Source organism: Cyrtonyx montezumae, unplaced genomic scaffold (assembly GCF_038088225.1).
Source record: "Cyrtonyx montezumae isolate F1298 unplaced genomic scaffold, pur_monq_1.0 scaffold_0, whole genome shotgun sequence".
Taxonomy (NCBI): domain Eukaryota; kingdom Metazoa; phylum Chordata; class Aves; order Galliformes; family Odontophoridae; genus Cyrtonyx; species Cyrtonyx montezumae.
Window position 1 is genome coordinate 37,941,560 of NW_027071824.1, and position 21,757 is coordinate 37,963,316.

A 21,757-nucleotide genomic window follows, 5' to 3' on the forward strand; every position below is an offset into this window, starting at 1 on the left:
ACTCTCATTGCTCAAGTTTTCCTCAAAGCTTTGTTTCCCCTCCTTGAATTCTGCTTTACTTGCATTAGCTTTGGGGGTGTATTGACAATATGTGGAAACCAAGGTCACGGTCCCCATTCTGGTAACCGTCTTGGAAGCCAAACTTTGCATAGCTTGGAGAAAGTCAACAGATCAGCAACTATGTGGCAAATCCTTTTCAGCCAGCAGACAGACCATTTCTAATGTTGATAAACACCTTATAGAATTACCTGTGCATTACAGGGAAGTGCAGACTTATTTTTTTTCTAAAACCTTTACAAAATAGATTTTCCCCATGAAGTAGAAAGTGTTACTAACATAAGTGCAATCCTTCTTCCACAGACTCTGTTCCACAGCAAAAATAGAAAAAAGTTTTCTAGACATAGAAAAAATACATCTTTTCCATGGACTTTCACTTGGAAATAGATGGCTTGTTCAAAAGTTTTTTCTTCCCCCAAGAGAAATACCTTTCTGGGACAATTTTAGCCAAGATGGTTGAAATTTGGCAAGCTTTCAAGTGACTTCTACTTCAGACATCATTCATCCATCATCTTTCTTAAGCACGATGGATTGTGTAATTCTAAAGGGAATGAATGCAGTCTAGAAGAGCACTCTGGGTACACAGGCCCCTAAGTTATTTATATCTTTGCTCATACATCATAGGGTGGATTTGGTGCTCTAAATTTTTTTTTACTTTAAATACTATGATTCAAAGCTCACAGGAGGTGGAGAACTTTCTGAGACCTGATAAGACAAATTGAGTTCAGATCTTCTTCAAATACCATAAATTTCCTTGAGCCAAATGAAACCTATCACATTTTTTGTCACATTTGTTGCCTTTGTCTAATATTGCCAACCTCATGGGATTAAGCCCATAACTGGTACCTAAGCTTGGCAGACTATTTTTCAGAAGTGCCCAATATTCTATAATTCACAGACACGTGAAGAAGACAATTTAAATGTCCCTATGCAGCACCTCCGAATTGGAGTTTCCTTTCTCTTGGACACTCACCTATGGATTTGGCTATACCAGTTTAGCCTCTGATTTTTCTGCACTTTATATACTGTTAATACATTTCCAATATCACATAAAACGACACAGTATTAGAAGAAAAACTCTGCCTAAGCAGGTGTAATACTTACTGAGAAAGAGAAATCTTACCACTGACAGCCATTTTGAGCTCTCAGCCATCCAGCTGAGCATTAAATACAGCAGCAACATTCAGAGTGTGCACTAACAGAATGTGTATAGCTGCGTGTCATTTTTGAATGTCTTATTTTTTAATCAGAATGAACGATTGAATTCAATGAAGGAAACAAATGAACCCTGTGGAATAATATAAAAAAAATAAATCATAAAAACGTGTAAAAAGTGAAAAAGATTTGTACCTTGGGCTTCCCACCAAAGCTGTTGGACAGTACTGCTGGATTGTTTAGCATAGTCTTTGTCCACCAGTATTTTCACATGCTACCAAAGCTTTCAGAAGCAGTGACTTTAAACAGTTCACAGATCTCTGGAACATAACTGAGTTTATATTTTCTTCTCTTCCTGAGTTTTGAAAGCCAGTTGCGAACAACAGACATCTTACCTCCTCCACTAATGATCATCTATTACAGTCAAGTTCAGTTATCTGTGGATAGTGTAACCATGTTGCAGAATTACTGTGCATGTGTGCCAACTCAGCTCAGGTCCAGCAGAGCATAATAACCACAATGCAAAGCCACGTAGCTACAGCTAATTTGCTTCCAAAGCCGATCTGAGTGCACAGGCAGTGTATTTGGTTTTATCTTGTGTGAAGTCAGAGTGAACATACTGGGCAGACCCAAACCAGTTCCATGTGAGCTCCTTCTCTAACCTGGCTACGGATTTTCAGGGACTTTCCAGTAACTTGCCTAGCTATGAAATCTTTGCAACTCTGATCAATGAGTTTAATCATGGAGAGGAAAGTCACAAGGCAATGTCACTTCAGATGCCTTATTTTTGAAGGAGACCAACTAAATCACACTGTTGAGCTACTGCACCATTTCTACAGTTCTACAAACTGTCCCAAAGCAGAAACATGGTTAAGTTATATTAAACCTCTGCAGGACTCTCTGTGATAAAAATCACACATTAACATTATAGACCTTTAAAGTGTTCTGTGTGTGTTAAAATAAACACATCTAAATACACCAGTGAATACGTGTGAGTTGTGAACATGAGAACATTTGGAAGTTTAGGTTACTTTTTCATAAAGTAATTTCTTGAAAATAATTGTGTGCTTTTCTTTAATTCTACACAATTTTCATGCCCACTACAGTTCATTTTTGATTGTCTGATCATTAAACAGAATTCCGCCAAGCTTAGACTGTCTCTAGTATTTTTGAACTGAATTCCTTGTACAAACAGGCATACCTTTAATTTTGAACATTCGCTGTCATACCTTCCTGAAGCAAGTCTTAAATGCACCTTCTGATACAGTGCTAGTGGCTCAGCCCATGTATTGAGAACTTACAATCTGGAAATGCAGGACTGGGTCTCGTACTAGGAAAATAGAGAAAGTCCTCCTGCAGAAATAATATCATCTACAGCTGACACTGGAAAACCTGAAAATATACAATTCAAATGACATCAGTCCATCTAGAATTTCAAGAATCAGCATGAAGAAACAGAAACTTGAGGATAACTTGATCTTTATTTAGGCATAATTAAGAAAAGTTGTATCATTTTCAGATAGTCTAACATGGCAAATAAAATTTTACTGGATTGATAAAATTACTAACATCACTGATTTAAGGCAACTGTCACATCATGTTATGTTTGTATTTCAGTCATACTGAATTCTTCTTCAGATACATTCATGCAATTAAATTTAAATATATTTTTACACTATACTTGGAAATACATAGGATTGTTTTTGTTCCCCATGTTAGACATATCTGGTTAAGCTTTTCTCAAACAATACAAAGAATGGACTCATTCTTCTTGGTGGAAATGGAAAGCCATAATGACTTAATGATTTAATGGCTTACTAGATGCAAGAAAAGCATGTTGAGAATGCCATGGAGATAAGTATACATCTTAAATGTGTATGTCACATGCAAGCATGGAGAAATAGGAATGGAAGTTTAAACATAATTATTATTCTTAGCTAAAATAATTTTCACTCCACATAAACCCCCAAAATATCCTTGCACTGAGCAGAGGGCCCATTAAACTCCTTATTTCCAAAAGATTCCTCTCTGTGCCAACCTCTGTTGGGGATGAGAAATCTTCCATGGAGCCATGAACAAGCCTCCATGTCGCATCTATTGTTCAGTCCAATTTTGGCTTTTCTTTTTCTTCTTCAATACCTGAAAGCATATGGAGAACAGCTTTTAAAAATCTCTGAATGAATAAAACCAAAGTTTATTTAGAGAGGTTTCTTCTAAAGCATTAATCTTTCTTTTCGCTATATTGCTGTTGTTTCTCCCCTACTTGCTCACATGCTCTTGCATGTGTTACCTCACCTGCTGTGCATGAAAAGAGCATCTGCACACCTGATGGCAGTGGTTGTCCAGTAATGAACCGCACAGTCCTCCCTCCCACCCGACCACTTTCAAATCAGCCTCACCCCCTGCCACATGCTCAGCCTTTGACTGCTGCAGGGGACTGGGAACACTTAGTTCCCTCAGCTCCTCTGCTTACCTACGAGCAAATTAAGGTGGATATTATTATAGCTGAAGAGAAGCAGCTGGCTGTATTTGAATGCAAGTTTTTAAATTTGTGCTTAGAATTCAGTAACTTTAGCTCCCCCTCCCCCCCATTTCAGTGTTGGATTTTTAAAAATCTGCAAGTAAATCTCCCTCTTTTGAGAGCACAGGAAGAAAGAATCTAATAGTGTTGACAGGGCACCTCTCCCTTCTGGCAAGGGTCGTGTCACTCAGTGCTATCAGGAGGACTGTGCTGAGTGCAGAGCTCCTTAAAGAACTGATCTTCGCTGCAGGACTTTTGTCTAAGCTGAGCAGCGTCTGGGTTGGGCAGCAGATTGTGTTTTTTCTGGCAATGAAAACGTTCAGCTATTTCATATGCCTGTTTCTGGACAATGAATTACTATTGGTATCTGACAAAAGTATTGTTCCTCTGACTAGGCCCTCTCTGCCAAACATCTCAAATAAAAATATTTCTTTTGGAGGTTTTCAGGCCTGCTGCATGTTGGAAAAGAAAGACCTCTAAGGACTAGAGGCAAAAAAGGAGTAATTTTTGAGGACGTTGAGAGGAAAATCCAGTCACAAGTAAGATCACCTGCTAATGCAATCTATGCGTAGATGGCAGTTACACTAACAGCCACAGTAAAAACATAGCTAATTAATTCCAGGATGGGAAGCAGTGAGAGCCATGTGCAGCTAGAACACACAACTGTGGAGCTGCCTTTGTTGAAAGAAGCAAGGAGGAAACAAACGGGGCTGCCACTGCCTGAGGACAATGGCCCTGGGTGTCGCTGGCAGGCCGGTGCTGAGCCACAGTCATAGGTTTAACAACCAAAACAAGAGGCTGGGTCCAAAAGATTACAGTGGGTTTACGAGGCTGCACCAGAGCCAGCCTTGAGCCTTCTGCTGTAAGGAACTCCTCCAATAGTTTTAAATGAGCTGTTTTATTTGCCTTTAAAAAAGAGGCTCTTTCCTTTCTTCTCAATCGCTCTGCAGCAGATGCATCAAATAGTTAGGGAGGAATGTAGATGCCCTCAAAACTGTGGGCAGACACTGGCTTGTAGAAAGGACTAATTTTTCCTTGCCTACCATGTTTGTAGTTTAACTTGGAAATAACTAACTGCAAATCATTTTGTCAGTTGTGAGGCTTTATTTTATGCATCTCCAGAGAAAAGGGGGAAAAAAAACCAAACCTCCAGAGCTCAAAGCAGCACCCTTCAACCCCAAAAACCTCATGGCTGACTGCTTTAATTTGAAAGCTTATGATTCAAATGTTCCTTTTAAATCTACAGTTTTCAGATAACATTTTCCTAAATCTTGCAAAATGACAGATTGGCATTATTTAAAATTTCTGCTGTTTGTGGTATGCATGTTACACACTTAAGCTTTGGTTTATGCAAAGTGTTTCTAGCATAGCACAATAGCAGGTGACTCATGTGTTTTCTGGCTTGCAAGTGCTTGAGCCACAAAGGAATTTAGATTAGTATTCTTCTACCAAATCAAGGAAATGACAGGGAGGATAATAGGGTCATGGAGAACCTACTGGGAGAATGACCTGATCAGCTTCTCTGGGATGTGAAGCCACAAGAAGCAGAGATCCATACTGTGCAATATTGAGGGAGATTTTCCACCATTTACTTATTTGTGGACTTGGTAAGAACATGTGGTTCTTCACCACATTTCTATGCTACATACAGGATGTAGATTAAATGAAAGTGTTCCATGTAGCTGCATTTGTTACAAGTTTGTTTCCTGAATTAATTTAAATAAGTAAAATAGATTCGAACGTGACATCAAACTCAGGACACAAAACCACTGTGACCAATGATCACTGATCCTAGGGTAAACCAACATGATACTTTGCAGCTAGATGCTAACATGAGCATACAGCAAGTAAAACTACTTGAGCTTCCAGAATCACTTTGCCTAGTACCATAAGACTTGTTAAAACAGATCTGTATGAGCAGAAAACTACCATGTGCATTTATGGAGAATTAACCGGTGCACACTACATTTCCCAGAATGGGATCCAGGCTGGTCTTATGGTCACAATCCTTTATGGACAATGAATGCAATGACAGAATTCCCACTGAGCAAGGATTTCACTCCATTTGTGATTTGCTCCCGCAGAGATTATGAATGTTGTTTGCTTACTTCAGGCATTTTGACAAATGAGAACATCTTTCATAGATTAAATAAGCCTACTTTTAAGCTTGTGTTTGTCTTATTTTCCTTTCTCCTTTACCTGACAATGCCTAGCCTAGGCTTGGTAGATGAATGTTGAGTCTGTAGAGTTATCGTCACCCTGCACTAAGGTGATCTTTCACTCCTAATATTTGACTGATGTGAACATATTAATTTTCTTTGAGTAAACTTATAAGCAGAAGACATTTTTTATCTGGGAATACCATTCTTTTTTAATTGTTATTTCTTAGTCAAAGCTTAACATTAACAACATTCCTACAAAATGGTATTTTATTCTAGAGGCATTTAATAGGTTCATCAGCTAATAAGTGGGTTGCAAACCAAGTGGGTTGTAAACCTTTCAGGTAATTGCTAGCAGCTCTTAAATTAGTATTAGAAGTAATAAAAAAGAATACATATTCATAGCACATAATGCTCTCCAGCAGCCATTCCATTCATTTGGCTGTTCTTAAGAGCAAGCAAGCAGGAAGTTTCAATGGAATTTCTGTCATTCTCCTCCACTTTAGCCTGATAAAAATCTTCTTGACTTTCAGGGCAGCACATTCAAGCCCTGAGAGAGTATTTAGCAAGTTAATATTCCTAAAACAATACTCACATTTTTGAGTATCCCAGATGTAGTTGTTCAGGACCTCTCCCATCACGTAGAAAATGTTAATTATTACAGTAACAGCTGCAAAAAAGATTATTTTGACACCTGGGCTGAGGTGTTCAAGGAGTGGGTACACCCACACTCCTGTAACATGGTGAATCCAGCACACCCTGAAACAGAACAAAACCATCAACTGATGACTCTTACAGCTCAGTTTTTCAAAAGTAGCTTGGCTTAGTTACTGTAACCTACAAAATAATAGTTTGAAAGGACAGTGAGTTGCTATTAACTGTAGCTTCTTGGAGTGTCCAGATGATATCCTTTCAGAACAGACATAAAAAATGACAAAACTAAGACTGATTTCCTGTGTTGTTACACCTTTGTTTTAAATTCAGTATGAACAGTCATCCAATTTTCAGTTTCTGATGTCAGCTACATTTATATTTACAAAGAATATAAACTCCTGTTTCTTATGTCAGCATGGGAATGCAACACTCCCACTGTTACAAGCAAGTCTCACTGTAAGAATGTAAATCTGATCCTCTCTGTTCAGTTTGAGAGAGATGCTTGCAGTAAAGCACAGTTAAAGAGAAGACTTAAGTAGCTGCAAAGAAAATTATTGATGGGCATTTCCATGTCTGTATTATTTGCTTCCCTCGCTAATACTCTTTGTTTAAGGAAGACTTTTGATCCCTACGTCAACAGTCATAGGTTCCTGAAGAGTAGAAACACAGTTCACTCAAAACCACTATAATGAACGTCTGTCACACAGACAGCATAGAATCCCTGCTTAATGATTCTCTCTCAGCCTGTACACATACACGTAGCTCCACTGCTCCTTATAAAAGATTGTATTTCAGTCAAATCCTTAGCAGTTGCATGCATGCCTGATAGTGCCAGAACAACACCACTTTAACAAAAAGAGGTACCTGTGAAAACATAAAGGGCTGCCCATGGTAACATGGGTCCCAGGATCCTATGTTCCACCTGATCAAAGAAAAGAATGAGATAGCTGGTGAAAAGATATGGGATGTCTTCTGCACCCAGGCTGGCTTAGCCAGTCCCTGTCTATTATTGCCTAGTATTCTTCCATTCCTTTACTTTTGTCTTGTGATCATTTTGTGAAAAAAAAAAGCTCCAAGGGAAAAGCTTGGGAAAAAAAGAAAGACTTTTTTTCCCTCTGGCATGATGAAACTGTCCAGCACCATGAAGCATCTTTACAGAGGGACTTTTCAAGGGACCTTCTAAATGACACCTATCTACTCAAATTCATGAACCAAGCAGAAGTGACATTTACTAGAATGCACTTATGCTGGAAAGAATATTTTCTAAATCTGACCAATGAGTCACTGCTGAGCTCCCGAATGTCAGCTGAGTCTGGTTAGTTCCGAATATCTAGTACATTGTATGAACTCTGTTCTTTGCTGCCCAGAAAGGTGGCCTTGTTCGACAAGGCTGTGGCGTGTTCCACACAGCTGCTGTATGCCTGTCACCGGTGCAGCCGCAACCAGGAACTCGTGCTCTGAGAAGAGGGGGTACTGAGTACCACCGAGATGACTGCCACTACCTCACACCCTCCGCCACCCCAACCTTCCTTCCAGCGAGCACTGCATTTGGGCAGAGCGATGTTGGCCTTGTCTCTGATGAGCAGCGGCACACAGACTGTTCCCGTGCGGCCTGCACCTCAGAGGGGAGCTGCCAGAGGACAACTGCTTCCATGGAAACCTCACCTGATGGCCTTTCTGAGCAGCTTGCTCCCGCTGAACGCACGCTAGCACAGCCCCACACAAGGAGCTGATAAACCACAGGCATAAAGCCTCCATACAAGATTGCTGATTACTAATGCTAATGAGTGCCTTAAACGTCGCAATTCTAGTAGTCATTATTCTGGTCCAACCTCATTATTAGATAAGCACAGGGGAGCATGCATTAAGATTTACTTAGGAGTGCAAATCTAGATCCAATTTAAGACCCTGTCATTGAACTGGTATGAAAAAATAGGTTATTAAGGCAAAAATACATTGAGGAGAAAAAGTTTAAGGTAACACTAGCCTGACTACTTTTGGGAAGGTAACACTAACTTTGAAGCTCCCCATGTTTTGGTTCTGTGGCAACCTGTGTAGACACAGCAGTGTTTTTGCAAAGAGGAATGTGTTATGGGTCACACAGCTCACTTTGCCATTTGTTAGAACTGGTAAGGAAAAAGGAGTGGAGATATTTCCACTTGTTCTCAAATTAAAATGTTTGCTAAGAAAGTGGTGATTTTTTGAATTTTTCAACCAGCTGGTGTAGGAAACAAAAAACCAAAAATCTGAAAACACACTGTTGCTTTGTTTCAAAAAAATCTGTCAAAACTTTGACTTTGTAGCTGTTCTTCACTTCTACTATACAGTTGATGCTGTATATCTCATCCATCAAAGGAATGAGTCTTCCTGTCTGCCATTTTTCTGCCTGAGGAAATGAAAACTGTGTAGAGAAATAGGTGTACATTTACACTGTGGCTACTGATCTTTTGTTAATGAAGAAAAGCAATCGATTAAATAAAACAGCGGGAACACTGTAGTTTATGCCTTACTTTGAGTGATGCAACTGTTACAATGTCACGTGTGAATTCTAGTTCTGGTAAAGGCAGGCTCAATAGATGGATATCACAGAAGATGACTGTGACAACCAAAAAGTTTTGCAGTGGAGCCATGTTGGAGAAAGGGGTTGCTCCCTCATGATGGCTATATGGCTGCCAACTACACAACGCTAAATACACTAAATGCACAGACATCACAACTTGCTGGCTCTTTGTGGTCTGAATTCTGAGTATTCACCTGTTTCCTGCCCAAGTTTGAGTGTTGAGCCAAATCTGCAGCTAGATAACAATTAGTACTATGTGATATGAAAGCAGGGACTGTTAGACAAGGGGCTGTAGAACCTTTCTTCAGAGCAGTGAATGAGATGATATAGAATAACAATGCATGCCCCAGAATGGCTGAGGAGCTCCAAATGCTCTTCTTCCTAGCAGAAGGAACAATACAACAGAACTCAGAAGCAAGAAATTCAAATCTGACAAAGGAAATATCTCTCTGCGTGACACCTAATTAATGATCTACCCTACCTTGCAGTGATGTATCACTGAAATCAAGATTAAAAAAATCCTCCTAGAATAAAAGTTTGGAAGGACCTTGTGTTTGTTTAATTCACTTTGCTGTAGGCAGTATAATGCAAGTCCAGCGAGCATCTGAAGTCAGGGGACTGTACAAATAATAAAAAGTTTACAATTACACTTCAGTTCAGAGTACGAAGTATAGAATCCATCAAGACTGAAGGGTCCAAACATCCATTTTTTTTCACATGGGTTTTAGACGAAAGTTTCCCTTATAGGCTGCTTTTCCAAAATGACCTGATGAATCTTCTCCTGGAGCATGTGACATTAGCAACAGTCACAGCCCCAACACATGACTACGCTGATCTACTGTGATAATGCCTTTCTGGTTACCTCTTGCAGCAGTGCTCACAGATCCTTTCCTACATCTTCTGTGCTATTCAGGTTTCCAGTGACTGGGGTAACAGAAGGATGACTCTTTAGCCTCAACACATGCCAAGCTGTTTCTTGTTGTGGCTACAATTTAACAAACGACAGAACATGGGCATTTTCTATGCTTTTATTTCCTTATCTTTCCTAGTATCACTCTCCTTTCCCACAGAAAGAGGGAACTTTACCCAGAACTATTAAACTGCAGAATATCTCCCAAAGGAGGTGATAGGCTTACAGCAGCTGAGTCATTTGAAACTTAAACAAAGCATTTGTGGGTACAGTCTAGGGACCAACCCTGTGCTTTCAGAGGTAGGAGCACAATGGCCCACACTAAATCTGATCTACTTTTGATTTCTAATACTGAAGATGTGATGATTAAGGAAATTTTCATCAATACATATTACCTTTTCTTTTTTTTTTTTCCTCCAGAGACATCAGACAGCTTATTCTGACAGAGTCATTACATTTTCAGCCATCTTAAGATGTTGAACTCTTTATATTGCCAGCCAAACAGGCGTAAGCCATCTACAGTAGGAATTTATATTGTTTAGAAATTTTAAATACTAAAACATAAATTCAATAAACAATCATCAGGAAGTGAAAACAGTAATACCCTTTTCCAATTTCTAATGCTGGATTCTTCACCAATTTGAATGTTGCTGAAGAATACAAGAGTCAATAGGACTGTGCTACTGATACAGAATGGCTTATGTAGTCAGAAGATGTCAAATCCCAGAAAACTGCTTCTGCAAAGAATGTCATGCAATAATGTCATGCAAAACATACGCAGCATGACATAGTGCTGGCATCTTCTGGGATGAACAACGATTAGGAGAAATTTGTGTTAGCTAGAATGACAGAAACTCTGCAGATTTAGAGGTTGTCTGTTTTGATAAATAATATTTAATTTTAAATATAGCAATGGTTGCTATGCTTTCTTGAGCTGTATTTTAAGGAGATGCACAAACAAGTGAGAATGTATTATCTACGTATGTCATCTGTACTGATTGTACTGTTGCTTTGACTGAAACACTTGATATGGAGGTGGAGGGGAGACAGAATGCAACATTCCACAACGGCTATGTCAGACCTATAATACTGAAGATTCATGAAGAATTCTCCTCCTGAAAGCACTGTTTTTCTCCCATCCTTCTCGTGAGTAAAGCTCAGAGAACACCAACCTCCTAGCCTGTTTCTGCTGCTTCTACTTCTAAATCTTTCCTGTTCTGAGTAGTCCTGGCTACAGCTCTTCTGCACTGTCTCATTCATCACCCACCATCAGCCTTCCACTCTGATTTGAAAGCCTATCTCCCTCTTCCCCTCCAAGTTTTTTCCACTTGCTTGCGTGATTTCACCTTGATGACCTATTAGATGCAAATTTCCTAGCCCACACTCTCTGTTAACCCTCTTTTACTTGTCTCAAGGATTTTTCATTTGGTCTTTGCCAATCATTGATTCATCTGATCCGTATTGAATCTCTCCCCAGCTCTCACTTTCAAAAGCATGTATGGCCCCTTCCTGACATACAGACAAACAATGTACACTGTGTAGGAGACACATGCTGGGTTTCCTACTTCTTCAATCACTTCCATACTCTTCGCCCTTCTTTTCTGATTTACAAGGTTTGTCCTAGCAACCTGCATTCCTACCTTTTTGCCAACATATTCTCTTTCTGTTCTTCCTCTCCTTCTATGGAGAACCACTAGTGGAAATCCTACAACAAAACTGACAGCAGCTATCTCAAATTCATTTCAAATTCTCAGAATGTACATTCCTTTCTTTTATTCATTCAAGAAGAATTCCTCATATCATCCCATCTAAATGCTTTCCCTCAGCAAATCTACAGAACTCTCACAAAGTCACTTAAAGATAAACTTTATTTTCAAATGAATGTTTACAGATACCTAAGATATTCAAATAGATTTATCAAAGAATGAATGAGGTCCAAGCTTGGCACACGTGGAGGCAACTCCTAGTGGATTTGAGATAGCAACAAGAGAGAAGACCAAGTCTTTTGATCCCAAACATGTAGCCCAGCAATAGTCAGATTCCTAAGGTCTGTTTATTTGGCATTCTCAAGCACTCAAAAGCAGAGGGAACAAGAAAGCAATTTAAAATAAATGTATTCATCTCAGTTTATTCTAGGGACATATCAGGTTCTGATATTAGTTGCCATGAGGTCATTCAAATTACAAAGAGCAACACATTTCTGGCACTTTTCTGTTCCTTGACAACCAACTCCATACACTCACTGGCAGTATTTTCTGGTAGTACTGGCAAGCTCTTAGGATTTCTTAGCACAGTCTAGATTTAACAATTCAGTTCAAATTATGACTTTTTCAAGCCATGGTAAGTAAAGCCAATCGGTCTTTCCCATCTTATCCTATGGTCTAAATCCTTGAAGTCCATGTATGGAGCACAACAGGCAACACAGGTCTGTGAATGCTGTGCCTGGGCACAGTTCCTTGAACGCAATGCAGTGTTCTCCTTCACAGGCAGTGCATGAGCTAAGTGTCTCTACCCAAAGGCTCTCCCAACTGAAGGGACAGAACACACACACACAGAGAAAAAAAAAAAAAGGGTAGAAAAAATAGAAGAAGTTTTTACTCTTTTACTCTTCAAGATCAAATAATGCATATAATACACATCTGAATACTGTTTAGGTGATATCAAGTTATTTACTTAGAAGATAACTTTTGTGATTCTATTCAGAATTGTTTGCCTGTTTTCTCATTTATCAGATATATAATAAAAACTCCCTATTTCACTGTCCCTTCCATACAAGAAAGATTCAGCCATGCTGAAACAAACCAGAAGCTCTATGCTAGCTAGACTTGAAAAAAATGCATTAACAAAATGTATACACCTTCATAGTACAAAATGAGACTTGATATACAAATTGTGCAGTACAATAAGAAGGTTTCACCTGTGTCAGGTAGCGTACACAATTCAGTGGTAAAACATTGAGAATATATGATTAGCAACTTTCTCGATTTTATATTCGGAAAGCTTCAGAGAAAACAGTACTGCTGAGGGTAATATGACACAGCAGACCTCTGACTTCAAGGTAAAAGAATATAAACCAAGAACTGTGCAGCAGCAGGGGATCCAAGGGCAATCAAAGATACAAAGGAAGGAAGTTCCAAAAGGCTGCATGTAACTAGGTCATTTGCAGGTGTCATCTCTTTCTAATGCACCATGCTAAATTTGAGGGGTCTAAAGTGTACAAGGGCAGCAAATCCTAATTATATAATTACAAATTCTCTGAATGATTATGGTAATTACTTCAGTGGTTACCTAGCAGTAGGAAGTGAACATTGGCACACTCTGAGATGGATGAAAAAATAACACTGTTAATTCCTCAAACTGTGAGCATCAGATACACTGTATTGATATCAAAGACTCAGCTTGCACCCTCAGCCAAACCTTAGATAGAGGCTTCAACAACAGCAGAATTTGCAGATGATGACATTGTGGAGGCTGTGTCTCCCTCTGGTCTTCTCCATAAACATGGAAAGGACTGTAACTGTAAATTTAGCAGGATGACCTCTAGGTAGAATAAACCATTGTCTCACACCATTTTCTGAGGAATGACAACTTGGAAGAAGGCAAACTGCTTGGGAGTAGGACTACCATTGAGCAAAAGCAAAGAGAGATGACAGTAGCTTGTAAATGGATATATGCTTAAGAGTTAATACATTAATGCTGAATCTTTTTCCTCTGTTTTAATTGCCCTAAAATTTCTTTTTACATTATACTTATAACCATAGGATGTAGATACACTGTACAAGGTAGGACCAAGGCATATGAGTATCATGCTGATAATATAAGAGTTTCTTCAAGTATTTTAAGACACCTCTAGTTTTATTTCACTTGCAGACTAGACTGCTTCCATTTTCTGTTTTACTGAATGCTATCCCACGTGTCTACTCAGGTGATTATGAGAAAATAGGCACTATCGCTAGGTCAGATCACATGTACAACAACTTGGCCATCCTAACCCTAGGCACCTTTGGAGGAAGGTGGTAAATAAACAACTGTTATGCATTATCATATATGAGCTAAGAAAATCCTTTCTCCTGAAGAAATCATTACAACCTTTTATGCGTGAGACTGTCCTTATCTTAAAATTGCAAATATTATTCTTGTTTGAGAAGGATGTGTTGGTAAATGAAAATGGCAGAAAGACTAGCAACCTGGGACACAGCATCCCACTTTGGCTGGATTACCATTGTTTTATGATCACCCAATGTGTGTTCATGTGCATGAATAACAGCTTCTCTTTCATTGGACCAAAGGGAAATGTTGCATAGTTGAAGCCTGTGTTCCTCTCTCATTAGTCAAATCTCACTTGAATGGTTGAAAAAACAATATTATCCAAGTTTTGGAAAACATCCTCTGAGCTGAGGGAAGGTTGTTGTGATGTGAAAAAAAGTATACAGGTCATGAAATGTATAAAGAAAGAATAGAGGATATGCGGTATCAAAAGAGCACTGTTAGCAAAACAAATGTTTAGTGCAAAATGAAATGTCAGAATGACCAAAGTAGATTAACTTTGTCACGTAAGTCAGAATTTAGTGTTGCATAAGAAAGGCTACTATTTAGTTTTTTCACAAGCATTTGCATTTTTTTAAATAAACTGCAGCATTTGGATTACTAGCTTATTCTGCAATCATTTTTTCAGAAAGAAATTATGAACTAGTAAATAAAAAAATACAGTGCTCTATCTTTTCTGTTGCAGCATAAATACTAATGCAGGAAATCATTTGCCTATTCTCAATTTTATTTGATAGAACAAAAACCCTAAGCAATAAAACTAAGGTCCAAGAAAAACATTTAGCTTGAAAAAAAAGGTCAAAAAATGTACTCTTGGAAAGACCACTGCTTACATGGGATTGTTCAACAAATTCCTGTTGTGTGAGGTTTGGCATATACTTTCTAAAAATATAAGCATCTGGGGAAACCAGACAAAGCCCAGGTCTTGGACCAAACGAGGCATGCAGCGTGAATCTGTTAGTGATTATATCCATAATGAAATATGTGCCCAAATTTAGCAGTACAAAACCCCCAATACGATTTGAAAACACAGCATGTACAGCCCTTACCATAAAATATAGCCAACAGCGAAGGTGCACACTGCAGCCAGTCCACAGCTCCTGCTGGGATACTGATGATGTGTTGTTCTCATCTCGATTAATATAAAGGGCAAAACTGTTGTATGCTAAAAAACAAAACAACAGGGGAAAAACAGGTGATATAAATTATTCTCATTGCTTTTCCATGCCAGTTTTGCAATAAGAAACTTTAAAGAATGTATAGACAATTTCTTGATGGTTAGCAAGAAAAGGTTAAATGGCTCTATAAAGCAGGTCAATAATCTGAGTGCTTAATGTTGCCTCTGTAACACCCTATTATTTCAGACGGCAGAGGAAACCTCAGTGAGCAGAACATGCCTTTCATGTTGGCTAAGAATCCAAGGGGAATGTTCACTGTGTGGAAACAGGATGTGGCACGAAGGGACATGTCCTAAAGGAACTGGGTCCCTGTCCCAGCTCAGCCCTGCAATAGCTCTGTGATCTATGCCACATTAGTTATTTTGACCATTCAAGAGGAGAAGCAATGCACTTCATTTTCAGAGGCTCTAGGCACAAACAATGCCAAATGAATGAATATAAAACATAGGTGTATAATGCTTCTGAGAATTGGGCTTCAATGTATCTCAAATGGGGTCTTGAAAACAGGACATATTTTCAAATGATACCCTCAATACCTTTGTTCCTCCATCTATGAGGCAAGAACAGTTAAATTTTTCGGAAAAGTGTTGTAAATCTTAATTTGTTAGTTGTTGTGCAAAATGGTTTTAGATTCCCAAATGAAACATGTGAAAGCCTGTCTTAGTTTCCACTGGGATGGAATTGTTTTCTTCAGAGTGTCTGGTATGATGCTATGTTTTGGCTCTAGGAGAAAAACAATGTTGATAACACACCAACGTTTATAGTTACTGCAGTGTTGTACAGAGACGAGGCCATTTGCAGTGAAGGGCCCAAGTAGCTGGGAGGGAACAGAATTAGGACAGCTGACTTAAACCAGCCAAAGGGATATTCCATGCCATACGACATAAAGTGGAAGAAGTTTTAAAGGGAGTGGGAGTTCAAACCTCTTCCACTGCTCAAGGAGCTAGCTGGGCATTGGTCAGGGGTGGTGAGCAACTGCTTGTGCATCCACCAATATACACTGATACATACATACATATTTGTTGTAATTATTATCATTTTTTCTATTGTGGTAAATATTTTTATGTCAACCCACAAGTTCTACATTGTTATTCTTGATTCTCCCATTCCACTGGGAAGAGGGAGAGTGAACAAATGACTGTGTGGTGCTCAGCCACCTGCAGGGTTAAACCACAGCAAAGCCAAAACTGTAAAAACCATTTTCACCGCTTGTCTTTATTCAGCTGTGAAAGTCCTTATTTTGTCATTTTTCCATACACATTCCCTACACTGCTCCTTCTGAGAAGGTCTGTTCATCCAATTAATGTCAGCAGAACAAAAAATTGCATCTAGCCTGCCCCAACACTTGACATCTAGATCTCAGAGTGCTGGCAAGCATGAAAATATACATCAGCATAAGCATGTCATGAAATAAACCCCATCATTTCTGAATATACAGCTCACCTATAACTGGCATTACTGAGGACTCCAGAAACATATCCTACTGTTCCATCTTGGACCCACACTGTGGCTGGAAAAGGCTTTGGTTTATATTGGCTGTGATCTGCCAGTACATATCAGATGGGCACATATAATTCTGGAGGGCAATGGAGGGCTGGACTGGTGAGTTTGTAGGTCACAAGAATAAGAAGGCGAGATGGACATGGAATAGAAATATCCTTGTACAGATAATAGATTAAGATGAGAAGAAACAGAGTAGGGTACTGAACTTTTAACGAGTGTGGAGAAGGAAGTATTGTTTGGCTGGGAAATGATAAGATGATGGAAGTGCTCTGGCTCACAGATCTAACATAATTTGAATTGAGTACCCACACTGATTTTCAATACATTTGTAATTAATGACTGGCATTTGGAGAATGTCAGGTGGATAATACAGCAGTTAGGGGAGCTTTCAATACCTTCATCTTTTAACAATTTCTTCCGCCTCCATCCCTTTAAACAGCATAGAATTAAACAGCATCATGGGTATGCACAGATATTTTACAGGAGGTCAGGGATAGAGGTGCCCACTATTAGAGCAGAGGTCTGTTGACTGCGCAGTACCTTCAGACTCCATTAACAGGGACTGACAGAAATGCAAGAGCTGAAGATTCACTTCTAAGACTATGCATCTGGATAATAAAGGTCTCTAGACAGAGAACAATACCTCGGGCATAGCTCCCAAAGCCACACAGCAAGGGCTGTTTATGTCTCCTGCACTGACTCCACAGCCTCTCCAGAGGTGCAAACAGAAGACAACAAAGACCTTCTGAAAGTCTTTGGACCAAAACCCACCCCTGATAACTCTTGTATCACGTGTTCTTGTGATCTGGTCACTCGGTCTTAACTGCTTTAAACATGCATGATGATTGCAGAGCTTCTGAACTGCATTTCATAACTGAAATGCTTGTGATTTCAGATACTTCTTGTTGATATGCCCTTCACCGATGATAACAACTCAATAGCTTGCCAATTAAAAGGTAGTTAAAATAATTTCACTAACTGCAGTCTAATCCAGAATTCTTTTCTCCTTTCCTTTCTTTTGTGGTTATATAATAAAATAGGTCATTATTTTCCTAAATTCTGCCCTTTTCTAAAGGTAAGAAAAAAAAAAGAGGATAATGAGCAATAGCACTGAAGTGTTCATGTACAAAATGCTGTCAAAAAGCACACTGCAATTACAAGTGTGAGGATTAAAAACAGAGACGTATCTTTAATGTTAACAAGTTACAGCAAATGCAGGTGCTACCTGCAAACACTGCAGTTTTAAAAATCCACACTTTAGTATAAGCAGTTCTAGTGAAACTGACACTTAAAAAATCCATTGCAGATTCTTCACCAAAATTCAAGAAAGATTAAATTTCCTTTTCCTACACTTCATCCCCTCCAAAAACCTTAATTTAAAAAACAATCTTTTGCAACCAGGGATAATTTCTGTTAAACAGAACCATCTCCAAACACTCTGGAGCTGTAAACACCAAACATGAATCAGATTGATCCTGGATGAAGACTTAGGAAAGCTGAGGCTCAAACATGCTTGGAGTAAAACCCACCATTCCTTGTTTGTTGAAGATCATGAAACGTTGACCAAAGATGCCCAACTAGTATCTCTTTGACTGATCCCACTCAATCACCGTGCTCAGTACCAGTCCTGGGAAGAACAGCACAACATTTCCCACCTTGCTTGACAAAGAATCTCCAGGGGCTTACTTAAGGGAAGACTTGGGTATGAGGAAGTTCAAATAACAAGGGGGCTTAAATGGTGAGGATGATTAGTCAGTGAAGCAGAAGCTAAGACTTTGCACCACTTAAAATCTTAAAGTGGAGGGTGTCTTTGTAATTAGAGTTAATGGCTGGTATAGTATGATAATAGTAGTAAACTGCTAGTACAAGCAAGCAATACTATATGGGTAAGACATTTTTATTACTATAAAAAAAGATAAAAGAAAGGAGCTTTCACAGCTCAATATAAATGTTCATCTCTGCAGACAAGCGGATTGCAATTTCTTCCCCATTCTGTGCTTATTCCTCAGTGCTGCTTACTGAGGTCTGGTCACCTACAAGAGAGAAAGAAATTTGGCTTGCTGAACCTTCAACTGCTGATAACAGTGCATGAAAATAGAGAGGAGCCAGCTTGGCTCATGGAGCCCAGGTGGAATTTTCAGGAAGGATATCACATGGGAAATCTGATTCAGGAAACACTCTGGAAATTGACCTTGAAGAAGCAGCCTCTGAGTGAAGCTGAATTACAACACACTGCAAACCCCAGCTGATGGGCTGCACGTGAGTCAGTCCCCCAAACCAGTGCAACTGCCTTCTGAGGGAAACCCTACTTGAAAAGCACATTCACTAACAAGTTGTTTTCTAAAAGTACTTTTAAAATATGCCCCACTTTTCACATGTATATATGTGCCTAATGACATATTAGACTAGGAAGTCACATTACTAATAGGCAGCACAGCTGAAATATTGGCTTGACAAACTGAGATTTGATTGAGGACTGCACTTCTCCATTCTAGGAGTGTACTGCAACAGGTAGCTGAAAGAAGAGATTTTATGCAAATGAAGTGCATTAAGAATGAGTTCTGTAATAATCTTTAGACAAATTAAATGCTCGCTCTTGAAAGCCTAATTGTATGCTTTATCTTCCAACTAACAAGTGCTGCTTTTTTTAACATTGTTTTCATCAGTACTTTGCCTAGCCTTTTCTCCTCCCTTAGCTGTGCTTTAAGGAGAACTTGGAAGCTTTTTAAAAGGTGCTAAATTGAATGCTTTGTGTATTAATATGTGCCCTTGCAGAACCCACGGTAGTGCCATCTTCCCACTAATTCACCCAGTCCTGAACTGCAAAAACTATCCAGAATTACCCATTAGACCAGCATCAAAAGGGTGCTATCATTCCCTTCTTTTTCTGAGCTCAAAACAAGGTTATGGTATTAAATAGCTGCTGCATATCAGAGTGAATCAAGCAAACCATTTGCATCTCCTTACTGCCAAGGAGCTTGTGCAACACCTTAAGACTAAAGGCTTTATGGAAACAATCAACAAAATAAGCCATGTCCATTCCTCTAAATTTAAAATCACAACCAATCCTAGAAATCATTACCAGTAGACCTAAAAATATCCATAGTTGTAATCAGTACCATTTGTACTTTAATAGCAGTAATAAAGCAGCTTTTTCTGCATGCTGCTGTTGAAGTAAAGTGGAGAACCAGATCAGATACTGGTAGAATAAGTGGTATGATCATGATTTAGTTGTTGAGAAACTTCTGAGAAAGGAACAGCTGGCAAGTGAGTATTTATGTGTCAGCTGAAGGATGATACCTTCCACCAAGGCAGCCTAATCCATAAAGAGAGCAGCAGGATATCAGAACTGGGTGCATAATAAATTGGAATCCTTGAGTGAGTCTGAATCCTTCTTAGACTGAAAGCACTGGTAGCACTTTTCCGTTTACAAATGAGAAATTATGACTATTAACTGAGACACAATGATGCACAGGATGCACTCCAAGGCAGCCACAGACAAGTCATTAATTATTATTGTAGGTTAGAGAGAGGAAGAAGTATTCAATGATCTAAACAAAGACTAATATCATATAATGCCATGAAACACACAAGAGCCAGAGACGAATATTTGTAATCAATCAATGTAAGAGTGCTGAGATCTTTGAGAAGAGTATTAACACTTCCTATTCAGTGCTACCCCCTCTTTCTCTTTTCTGTAGATAAATACAGTGGTTGTGGTATATCTTACTTAACCTGACTTGTATAATTTTATCCACACATACCTAATGTAGACAGGTTTGTTCTCTTTGTTTCTGGCATGGGGTATATACTATATACTGAAACAGCACTGTCAGTGTGATCTCACCCCTGTGACTGTATTAATGCCAAGGAGGTTATATATAGGTATTTATCTATAGAATTTCCACCATGCCAATCACTGAGGCACTTCAGCACCTCAAAAGTGTTACAGATTTGTTCTGCACTGTCCATTTTGCAGAAGGAAAAGACAGATGGAAAGCACCACTCAAGGTCACATAGGGTAGCTATGGAGGAATGGAGTACCACATCTTATTCCTCAGGTCCAGGTGGGGATGTCAGCCTTATTTTCTTTACCTCTGTATAATTCAATACGAATGCTTTTAATGCATGTCACGTACCCAGGCATCATTAAAACACATGCAAAGTACAGTGTCATATAAGTCACCCCTTTGCTGGGATCCCTTAGTCAGACTTTCTGTTCCTTCAGTGATATCCCCAAGCTCCCTATCCAGCTCCCAGCAGCATGCCCCGTGTTACCCTTTGCAGACTTCTATAATATGAAGGCAACCAACACAGCTCAGTTTCTGTGCACTCAGCTGTAGCTGAGCAAACACAGTGAGCCCCAGTTTACTTTCAACCTCACAGATCACTAGAAAAAACGTGCCACTAAGGATCACAGTATTAGGCAAAGTATTTTTCTACATATTTTGTTCAGCTTATTTGCCTCTTACCGTTTAAACCATTTGCCCTAGAACCTCTTAATCTATCATTCGCTGAAAGGTTTATCCAGGCAAAGAAGTATTTCCTTGTCTCTTGAAAGTATCCTTAAAATCAATGTTTATAGATATATATACAGACTTATGTGTATCATAAAGATTTAATTTGCATTAATGATTGCTGGGTGTTTATGCAGGTCACGCTGAAGAAGTGCTAGTAAATTCATTAAGCCTCATGTATTCCTAGCACAAAAGTCACTGAAGAAAGCTTGCAGATGTACTTTAGCAATGGTTTGAAACAATTTTATTCATATGGAAAATAGTATTCCTCTCCTTGAAAAGCTAGCTCCTTTCATATCATGAGTTCAATTACACAGGCCTCAAAAGGAGAAAATAATTTGTATCACGATGCTCTCTAAATCTCTTTAACTGACTTGAAAAGTTTATCTATAAATTAAATGTGCTGTGTCAAATTTCAGTGTTTGGCCTTCTCCCACAGCTAGCACGAAGGCTTTCACAGAAGGATATTTTTGGCATCATGATAGCAAGGATCCTC

General features: G+C 39.0%; 1 protein-coding gene across 1 annotated transcript in view; it reads right to left on the bottom strand.

Moving 5' to 3' along the window:
* Positions 1-2,925: 2,925 nt before the first annotated feature.
* AIG1 (androgen induced 1) overlaps positions 2,926-21,757 on the bottom strand; it is a 115,937-nt gene continuing 97,105 nt past the window's right edge. Inside the window, exons 4-6 of the mRNA XM_065732896.1 lie at positions 15,113-15,228; positions 6,488-6,651; positions 2,926-3,351 (exon numbers count right to left, since the gene is read on the bottom strand). Of these exons, the coding sequence (XP_065588968.1) occupies positions 3,314-3,351; positions 6,488-6,651; positions 15,113-15,228 (318 nt within the window). The 3' untranslated portion in view covers positions 2,926-3,313. The remainder of the gene's footprint in view (positions 3,352-6,487; positions 6,652-15,112; positions 15,229-21,757) is intronic.